Source organism: Pyxicephalus adspersus, chromosome 4 (assembly GCF_032062135.1).
Source record: "Pyxicephalus adspersus chromosome 4, UCB_Pads_2.0, whole genome shotgun sequence".
In the NCBI taxonomy this organism is placed as follows: Eukaryota; Metazoa; Chordata; class Amphibia; order Anura; family Pyxicephalidae; genus Pyxicephalus; species Pyxicephalus adspersus.
The window spans coordinates 38,119-49,037 of NC_092861.1; the positions used below are offsets into that span (position 1 = coordinate 38,119).

At 42.6% G+C, this 10,919-nt stretch overlaps 1 protein-coding gene across 1 annotated transcript in view; it reads left to right on the plus strand.

Moving 5' to 3' along the window:
• Window positions 1–5,669, plus strand: part of GCKR (glucokinase regulator) — a gene marked incomplete in the record, with an annotated part of 24,172 nt that extends 18,503 nt beyond the window's left edge. Inside the window, 5 exon segments of the mRNA XM_072408485.1 lie at window positions 2,468–2,565; window positions 2,881–2,964; window positions 3,683–3,832; window positions 3,911–4,045; window positions 5,202–5,669. Of these exon segments, the coding sequence (XP_072264586.1) occupies window positions 2,468–2,565; window positions 2,881–2,964; window positions 3,683–3,832; window positions 3,911–4,045; window positions 5,202–5,369 (635 nt within the window).
• Window positions 5,670–10,919: the final 5,250 nt, after the last annotated feature.

Here is a 10,919-nt window from a genome sequence, read left to right on the forward strand (position 1 = left end):
TACATCTTCTCTCGTTGTAAAGCCAACACACCCCTTTTTTCCTTATTCCGAATGGAGATCCTGATGCCAACCCACTGACATCAGCCTCTTCCATAAGCCAATATTCTTATGGTCCCACCTTAGCAACGGACACACTGCCTTCCTCTGATGGAATTGCTTGTCATACCTCAACCAAGCAACCCCATACTGCCGATATGCCACCCTTACCGTGTCCAGATAAAAAAAAAGTACCCCACACGGTTCCGGCTTCTTTTCATGAACAGAGAGCAGAGGGGCCTGCCACAACCTCCTAAGGCCCCGCGCTGCTTCTAGCCCCTGGCCCGTGATGTGGGGGAGGTCTCATCCTCCAGAGAAGAGGTTCTCTGGACGATGAGACCTCCCCCACGTCACTTCCTGGGGATCCTGATGACGCGGCCCGGCTCCACCCTGCATCACTTACGGCCATCTCCCCATGCGGTACACACGGCGGCACCATCTTTCTGCACTGGACCACGTGCTCGCCTGTTCCTGGACCTCTCGATCGTCCTTTCACCACTGCCCGCTGCCTCCTGCTAGGAGCTTTTTGTTTTTTTAAAAAAAAGGTGCTGCATCTAAAAAACAAACAAAACACTGTTTTTTTAGCTTTCATAAAAGGGTTGTCTAGCCTTTTATGAAAAGTGAAAATTCTGACTTTAGGTACGCTGAGTTGAGTTGAGGACACTCTACTAGAGTTATCTGAGTTTTATGACACCGGGAGACACAAAACTCCAACTTTTACAATGTGTGTTATAAACTAGAGGGTCTATAAGGATGCTGGTTGTCAGATCAAGAGATATCTGATAAGGGGAAAGTTATCACCCTGGTCTGATATTTCAAACAAAGACATTTTAAAAGAAGACGATTTTATATCTAAAGAGTAGATCAGGCATTAAGGTTATCCCCAATATAAAAATTATGACCTAAATAAATATTTTTTCTTGTATATTTTCTGTTTGCTGCCTTAAAACTACCCGTGGAATAGTGTTTTCCTTTTGTTTGCTATGGATAAAATTGGGATTTGGAATTGACAATCTTTTTTGAGAGCTCCAGCACTGCCAAGAACGCAGTCACTTAGATTACCCAAAACACGGTGATAACCAATGGATGGTATTATGATATACTGGTAAAACTTACACCAAGCCACCAGAACATAGCGCCCCCCAACAGGGGAAGTGATAATATGGATTACCTTGGTACAATATTCCTGATAATGGAGACGGGCTTCTAGGCAGAAAGTGAATACTCAGTTTTTTTAAGGTAATTTGTTGGAAAAATGAACAAATGTTCAGATCTAGGGGATTCGGGACAAATTGTCATAGTTGGACGATGGTTCTACCCCTCTTTTACTTTTATCCCCTCGTCTATCATTAACTTTAATCCCCCCCCCTCCAGCCTGCTTATTCCTTATTCCTGAGTCTATCCTTCCTTTACTATTACACCCCTTAGTCTATCAATACTTTACTATCACACCCCTTAGTCTATCCTTCCTTTACTCTCACACCCCTTAATCTATCTTTCCTTTACTATCACACCTCTTAGTCTATCCTTCCTTTACTTTTGCACCCCTTAGTCTATCATTCCTTCACTATCACACCCCAAGGCATGTGTGGCCTTGTGGGAATTATGGCCTTGAAAATAGCTGCAACTTTTCCAAAGAGCATTTAGTTTACATATTGTCCAAAAACAAAGTTAACCTGCATGGTTCTGCATTATCACAGCCATGTGTGTAAAAAGGGCTTTGTTGGTGACATATGGTGGGAATATCAATTCTTCTCCTGAAGTTGATCATTCCTTCAAGGTATATTTCACCTTGCTACTGAATTTTCAGTAGCTTTGGCCATTGAATTACAGGCAATAGGGGTAAAGCCAAAGCTCCTTTGAAAGTCAGCAATAGGGACGTTGTTATAGGTAGAGATCCTTCATTGGTTTACAAAGGAGCAGACTGGTTGGCACAGGGATATCAATAATGTTCACTAAGGATCCTCATCATAGTGTGTAAGTTCTGAACCGTTGGGTGATCAATTTTAAAACTTTCAGGCCTTATTTACTACAATCTTCTTACTAACAGCTGGAGATACTTCTACTCACCCCCAATCACCAATGTGCTCACTTATGTCATCAAAAAGGAGGTGAGAAGATGAATTGTAGGTCAGTGAGCTGCCCCTCTTCCTTACGTGATTTATCCTCTTTGATCATCCCCTTCTGTACATGAAAGGACCATGGGACCTTCCCCTGAGGATCTGCCTCCAACAAACACATGTCGGGGAGGAATCTTGGAGACACCTCTAGTCCTGGCTTCTCTAGCAAGGACAAGGTTTTTTAGTATCCTCAAAGAGCAATGGCAGCAACATTTACAGGCACTCACAGGGGACTCGGGGGGGTTCTGTGGGTACATTGATCTGTCTCTTCGTCTTACATCTAAGTGTGAAAATATCTTACATTCCTGCAGATAAGGTCAGTGACGTGGAGAAACTAGTGGAGCTGGTAAAGGAGAAAACATCAAACATTTATGCCGTTTCCCATGCTACAGCAGGACAATACCTGCCGGTAAGTGAGCTGTGCCAATCCTCTGCCTTCTTCTGGTCACATCTGGTTACATGCAATTACCCGTTGGTAGCAAATTGTAATTATTGTTACATTGTTAAAATGTGTTAGGTACTTCCGCAATGTCATTGTGCTTTACTGTTCCTTTCTGTCAACCAGTCCATGAAAACTAGTAAATGATCCAACTTCTGCATGGCAAATAAAATTCTACATAATAAATGTTGTGCCAGCATCCATTTAGTCAGATGTAATAGTTCTACAATAAATTTGATAACACCTTCTTCTTACTGATATAATCTCCATCTTTGCTTTTATTAGGACTCTACTAAAAAGGTGATCCCAAACATCATAAGTATTACATGGCCCATCCTGTTCCTGGAATACGAGGGAGCCTTCATCCAGGTACAATGTTGCCTCTCTTGTGAGCAATGTGGTGGGTGCTTGGGATGTGAGCAAGTCATGTGATCAGAGGCAATGCTATGGGTCCTTGAGATGTGTCCAAGTCATGTGATTAGAGGCAATGTGGTTGGTGCTTGAGATGTGAGCAAGTCATGTGATCAGAGGCAATGCTATGGGTGCTTGAGATGTGAGCAAGTCATGTGATCAGAGGCAATGCTATGGGTCCTTGAGATGTGTCCAAGTCATGTGATTAGAGGCAATGTGGTTGGTGCTTGAGATGTGAGCAAGTCATGTGATCAGCTGCAATGTAGTTGGTGCTTAATAATTTACCAAGTCATGTGATCAGTCAGAGGCAATGTGGTTGGTTCTTGAGGTGTGAGCACGTCATGTGATCAGAGGCAATTTAGTGAAAAACTGTCAGTGTGGTGACATCCACATCATGGTGTGTAGGAAATGTTCATATAACATTTTTTTGTCACAAAAATATTTTTTTTCGGTAAGAAAACTGTTTTGAATTTCTCCTCACAACATATAATCGCATTAAAGTCCACAGTCAAGGACTTTTAGTCAATTCTAAATTTACTCCAAATTCTGGACTTTTCATGAAGATTTTGGCAGAAATAAATGTGTCAGATGTGCTGCTCCCTGGAAATGTATCAATATGGTTATCACTCTTCATCTGATCTGTGTGTATTAGGATCTTCTATTTTTACCTCAACAGAAGTTCCAGCGGGAGCTAAGCACTAAATGGATTCTAAACACAGTGACCAGCGGGGCTTATGTCCTGAAGGGTCAGATACACCGGAGCTTCCCAGTGGATTTCAGAATCAGTAATACTAAACACTTTTATAGGGCAATCTCCATTCTACAGGTAAGTGCAGCCACCTACCCATTGTATGCTTTGCTTTATATCATCAAACCTCATAACATGAATTTATGTCATCAACAGAGTGTGACAGGACAGTCCCAGACCCGGTGCACAGAGGCTCTTCTCCAGTCTATCCATGGAGAACAGATCCTAAGTGACCAGACCAAGAACATGGAGACCTCCAGACATGTAGAGGTGGCTTCAACAAAGGACAAGGTAAGTGATAAGTTAGTGACCACTGCAACTGGAATGTGACCAATATTTATATATATATATGTATATATATATGTGTATGTGTATATAAATGTGTATGTCAACTACATTCTCACAGCTTTAATAGAACATTGTCATCTTCATGGACTTATAATGGAAAAGAAAGTCATTTACAAGGGGTTCCAGTGGAAGGTGTCACCCATATAGGGTTCCAATACAGATTGTTGTTAACTTTATAAATCCTTAATAAAAGGAAAAAGTCTTTTACAGGGAACTCCAGTAAAATATGGGAGTCACTCATACAAGTTTAAAAAAAGGTGTCTCTCTTATAGATCTTTTAGATCTTTAGTGATATTAAAGGTAACCTCTGGAGGGAAATTGCAACGTAAGGTACAGCAGGTACTGCACATAAGTACTGTGTGGAGTTACATTACAGTGGATTCATTTCAAATATCTATATCCCTTTGATTAAATGGCCTCCGAGTCAGAAGTGGAGCGGTCTATTCAGCAGTGAGCATGCCTTTCCCTGGCTTGTCTCTTTGGGTTTTAATACTTTAAATCATAGTGGCTCAGTATGACACATAGCAAGTAATTAGGATGGTTGCCATTGTCATGCAGTGTGTTAACAAGGTGTGTTTAGGGTACCATGAAGAAGATATTTCTTGTGGCTTGCTATGCAATGCACATTAATATCCACATGCATTACTATATGTACAACATTTCATGCATAATGCAATGCACTAGTGGGAACAGGACCTTTCATATCATCTGACAATTCATCATGTATGGTGCCTTGGAAAGAATTATTCATGCTAAAATCAATTTGTTTGTTTATACCTCATTCAAATTTAATAAATGGTGGAAGCAAACAATCCTAAACTACAAAATGTTTAGCAGATCAGCCCAATGGCACCTTTACTGCCATGAGTGGACCCTGGTTCCACCTTGCCAAACTCTATACAATATAGGGGTCCTGAAGCTCCAACAATTCCTTGAATCTTCTTAAATCCCACATACCATTATATTGTAGCAATCGTACCTTAAGACAATGTTCTGGCTGTATCCTATCACCTTCATGGGGTTTTGGGTGTGGAGAAATGTTACATATTACTATGAGAAGGTATTCTAGATATGAAATAACAAAAAATCTTCCTGGTAGGTTCTTCCTGTGGCCATCGTCAGTTTGCTGCGGAATTGCTCTGTTCAGGAGGCTAGGACACGCTTAGACTCCTCTGTGACCATTCGAGCCATCATAGAAGCATCCCTAAATGTTCCTGGAAGGAAGAGGGGGGCAGAGAGTGCAGAGAAAGCGGGACGCAGCCGATAAGAGCACCACAATCTACGTTCTTTTTTTATTGACATTGTGGTTTTTACTTATTCTTGTTATCACATTTTCTGCAAAAAAAAAATATCTGGCAGCTGCCAACTCATCCAAAAGTAACAATTTTTTATGAAATTTCCACTATTGACCAAGGTCAAGCAATTTCTTTTCACCTGCACAATGAGATGTGGAAGTTTAAAATTCAGAGCGTATGGGATATCGGCTGCCTTTATTGATACTTCTACTTGTTGTTTTTATTAATGTGCTGTATAATATTGCCAAAACATATTAAATCAGAAAAACAGATTTGTGTAGCAACTCATGTAGTGCATTGTGTTGAACTGGAATAAGATATTTGTGTGTTATAACAGCTGGCCAAATAAATCACAGGGTTTCGTCCTGGATGACAGGTACATTTGCCCCAGATACACATTATACCCAGAGTATTTTTCTCTTTAGTCAGTTTTCCTTTTTGACCTGAAGGTGGGTTGAAGGACCAGGCCTAATGACAATGAGCTTCTTGGCCAGGTGGGGGAGCTAAAGAGGCCTGGGTATGATCAGGTGTAAATGTCTCACCTGAAACCCATCCTGGAAATTGGGCCGGTGATATAAACTTCCAGCCTGCTTATTCCTGGGGCTCTGTCTTGGCTGGTGAGCTGGGAGAAGGTCCAAGGTGACCTGTGAGTAAAGATACAGACTTTGTTGGAAAAGCTGTATGGTTAGGGCCTTAGAGTCCTGCACAGCACTAGGTTGGGCTAGTTAAGGGAACTAACAGTGAGTTAGTGGGCTTCAGGCTTTATTTTTGCTGTTTGTTTTATTTTGCCTGTTTTTGTGTGGAAATAGCATTAGGTGAATAAAACCCTTGATGCACTTTAAACCTGCTGGCCCTGTTTCCTTTTTTAAACACCCTCCATTGCTATGGGCGATCTCACTTATGGTGGAGGATGCGGGCAGCTTTATAAGCCAGCATGGAGGAGATACTAAAACAGCTTGTTTTCGCAAATGCCAACCAACAGCAGGAGCAAAAATGTACTAACCAGCAATTACTGCTAGGTCTGGAAAAAGCTACCAACAACAATTAGATGCCCTAAAACAGCAGATTTCTTTAGGAGAGTGGGCTGATGCTGAGAGTGGTGCTGGGCGTTCGCCAGTTTTTAGGGTAAGCCAGTTGTTGAAAAAAATGACTGTATAAATATGTGTAATATTAATAATAATAATAATGATGATGATCCCAAGGTGTTTTTGACCACATTTGAGAGTTGGGTAGGGAACAGTGGACAGGATTAGTGGCCCCACTATTATCCAGAGAGTCCCAAAAAACCTATTATGACCTAGAGCCGTCGGAAGCAAGCGACTATGTCCGCCTTAAGGCAGAAATACTGGCACGGCTGGGTGTCACCCTAGCTGTCTAGGCCCAACGGGTGTATAACTGGTCCTTTCGAGCAGGAAAACCTCCCAGATGTATGACATGATACATCTAACAATGAAGTGGCTACAACCAGAGCTGTTGTCAGGACCACAAATTGTGGAATGGGTAGTCATGGACTGGTTCCTAAGGTCCCTCCCTGTTTCCATACAAAAGTGGGTGAGCCATGGAGACCTGTCGACAGCTGATAGGCTGGTGGACCTAGTGGAAAGGTACTTGGCTGCCTAGAACTTAAACACCTCCCTCCAGTACTCACAAACTTTCCACCCCAAGACGAGACCATCCCCAGCTGTGGGTAAGAGTGAACCTACAGATGGGGGTGGAGAGAGTGAGAAAAGGGGAGCTAAGGGTAATTGACAGAATCCAGTCAAAGTATGGCGGGAGAGACTGGGAATGCTAGCCCCCCAGGAGGAAGCCAAACATGTTATTTGTTTCCGCAGCCAGGAAGAAGGTCATATTGCTGCAAATTGCCCTGTGGTGGATAACCCAATGCACTGTGACTTTCTGGGTGGCAGACAACAGTCTCTTTTTGCCACCATTGCATGGCCTGCTATACGGGGCGATTAAAAATATTGGTGTAAAATGTATATGAATACCAAACCGATTGTGGGGCTGTTAGACTCAGGTAGTATGGTAAAGCTGGTGAAAGCTGAGCTAGTGATTATAGAGACCTCCTGTTTCTGGTTATATAGACCTCCAGTCAGTGGGGGTAACGTGTACACAGGGATACTAGGGAGTATCCCGTGACGTCCGTGTATTTTGAAACCTCCGTAGGTAAACTGTGTCTTCTGGTGGGGTGGGTTCCCCACATACCATATGATGCTATCATTGGGAGGAATTTTCCCAAATTCCAGGAGCTCTGGAATCACCCACCCCATGCAGTACTGGCATTCTCAGAGCATGAGGCTACTGAGGAGTCCTCTGATGATTGTGGGGGCACTCCAGGGTGTACCTAAATTGGTGTTAGATCTGATACATGGGCACCTCCTAGGGGGACATCTGGGGGCTGAGAAAACCAGAGAGCAAATAGTCCAGAGGTTTTATTGGCCAGGGGTCACCAAGGAGGTGGAGATGTACTGTGTTTCCTGTCCTGTATGTCAATTGGCTGCCCCAATGCCACATTTTCGTAGCCCTTTGGTTTCCCTCCCCATCATTGAGGTCCCTTTTGAGAGGATTGCCATGGATATAGTTGGCCCATTGCTAAAGTCAGCTAGGAGCCATCAATATATCCTAGTCATAATGGACTATGCTACTCGGTATCCTGAGGCAATTCCTCTCTGAAATACCTCAGCTAAAACCATAGCTCGGAAGCTGTTCCAAGTTTTCAGCCGAGTAGGAGTGGCCAAAGAGGTACTTACTGATCAAGGAAACCCGCTTATGTCCCCGGTAACTAAAAAGCTTTGTAAACTCCTAAAGGTGACACAGCTATGCACATCGGTGTATCACCCTCAAACAGACAGCTTAGTGGAACATTTTAACAAAACTTTAAAACAGATGCTGCGGAAGGTAGTAGATAAAGACGGGAAAATTGTGACTGTCTACTCACCTATTTGATGTTTGCTATCCGGGAGGTACTTCAATCCTCAACCGGATTCTCTCCCTTTGAATTATATTATAGGAGGCACCCCGGGGGACTGTTAGATATTGCTAAGGAAACATGGGAAAGTGAAAGTTCCCCTCATAGAAGTGTCATGGAGCATGTGGCTCGAATGCAGGACAATGTGCGCAGGTAATGCCCGTGGTCAAGAGCATCTGGCCCAAGCGCAGTTGGCACAGCAGAGAATTTATAACCGGGGTTCTTGTATATGTACTTTGGCCTCGCATTTAGTAAAGGTTCAGGCAGTGCTAAACGTGCTAAGGAAAGCCGCAACCCGGAGAAAGTTGCAAACCCTAAAAAGTGCGCTATTGGGCTGGAAGAAGCCAAATATCTGGGGTGCACCATTGGAAGAAGAATAATAAAGTCTCAGGAAAAGAAAGTGAAGGCTATCCAGAATTGGCCACGTCCAATTAATAAAAAGCAGGTTTGTGCTTTCTTGGGGATCGCCAGCTATTAGAGGTGCTTTATTCCTCACTTTGCATCCCCGGCCGTTCCCCTGACAAATTTGACAAAAGGGAAGGAATCGGTAATGGTTTGGGGCATTAAAGAAGGCGTTGTGTAGCGAGCCAGTGCTATATTCTCCTGACTTCTCTAAGGAGGTTTTGGTGCAGACGGATGCGTCCGATGTCGGACTAGGAGCAGTGCTATCCCAGGTTCAAAATAGGGAAGAACACCCCATTGTTTACCTCAGTTGGAAGTTAAAGGCCCATGAGTTAAATTATGTTACGATTGAAAAAGAATGTTTGGCTGTGAAGTGGGCACCTGATTCCTAGAGGTACTATCTGCTGGGCAGACAGTTTCTGCCAATAACCGATCACGCCCCATTAAAGTGGATGGCCCAAAACAAGGAGACTAACAGGAGGGTTAATAGATGGTTCTTAGCCCTTCAAGAATTTAGTTTTACTGTCAAGCATTGTCCTGGTGTACAGATGGGGAATGCCGATGCTTTATCTCAGGTTCATACCTACTTGGCAGCCTGTGTCCCAACCCTAAGGTTGAAACAAGAGGGGGGAGGGTATGTAACAGCTGGCCAAATAAATCACAGGGTTTCGTCCTGGATGACAGGTACATTTGCCCCAGATACAGGTTATCCGCAGAGTATTTTTCTGTTTAGTCAGTTTTCCTTTTGACCTGAAGGTGGGGTTGAAGTACCAGGCTGAATGACAATGAGCTTCTTGGCCAGGTGGGGGAAGCTAGAGTCCTGCACAGCACTAGGTTGGGCTGGATTGTTAGTTAAGGGAACTAACAGTGAGTTAGTGGCCAAGTGGCCAGGCTTTATTTTTGCTGTTTCTATTATTTTGCTTATTTTGTGTGGAAATAGCATTAGTGAATAAAACCCTTGATGCACTTTAAACCTGCTGACCTTGTTTCCTATTTGAAACACTCCCTGTTGCTATGGGTGATCTCACAGTATACATTGGGTCAGCATGCCAGGTAATGTCCCAAAAACACAAAACACATAATATTTACAAAGAAAATAAATAGAATATAAATATTAGGCTCTATACCAGTGTCAATCATAGGTATCTAAACATTTACTAAGGACAGCTAAGAAGCACAAAGCATTCACCTTGTATGTCACCCAAACAGTTGGACAGACAGAGAAATCCGCTCACTCTGAAGTGGGAAATACATGAAGGGAAGACCTGATGTTTCTCCACACTCTCATCCAAGCCGCCTCTGACATTCCCCTCTTCAGACACCAAATTTTGCCCACCAAGTTTACAATATCATTCACCACCATCAAAAATAAGCTTTACAAACAACATAGAAAAGAACAAAACTGGGTTAACCACACTTAGACACCATTCCTTCTGGATAGGTAGGTCACATTCACCACAGGTAGGTCACATTCACCAGGTTCATCTTGTTTCCCTATCTGAACAGAGCAGCTGTATATCATAGAGTTTAGGGAAGCTGGCTTAAGACAAAAATCATCAGAACCAGGTATGTTTTGATCAGATCAACCCTTTCTCTGTGTAACATCCTCCAGTTCTTCCACTTTTCTACTTTCTACTATCCCCAAGCTTTAACTTCCAGCTGAGGTTCTGGGAAGGTATCTGGGAATATTACATTCAAACATATTCCCTTCTCAGCGGGAATGTTACATTTCTATAAATAACAATTATTTAATTATGTAAATACATTTGGCCATTCACATTTTTCAAACAAGCATAATATTATTCGTATACAATATACATACTGCGCCACCATAATATGACATGGAGAAGGTACATAGACAAAGCCCTGTTCAAGCACAGGTCCCTTTCTCGCCCTCCCAGGTACAGGTTGGAATAAATCAGGGCACATCTCAATGCCACAGGTAGATCCTAGTTATTATTTATTGCAATCATCTCAAAATAAACTCATTTCTATCCCTGGTTGTCACTTTGCTTCCACATTTATTGCTACCAAATATGCAACCTTTTTGTTGAGTCAATAAATCATCAATTATCTTTTTTTTAAATCCAGTATGTTTATTTAATAGGAGGTATAGGCATACACCTGTATCCACCAATTGAATGGCCAGTTT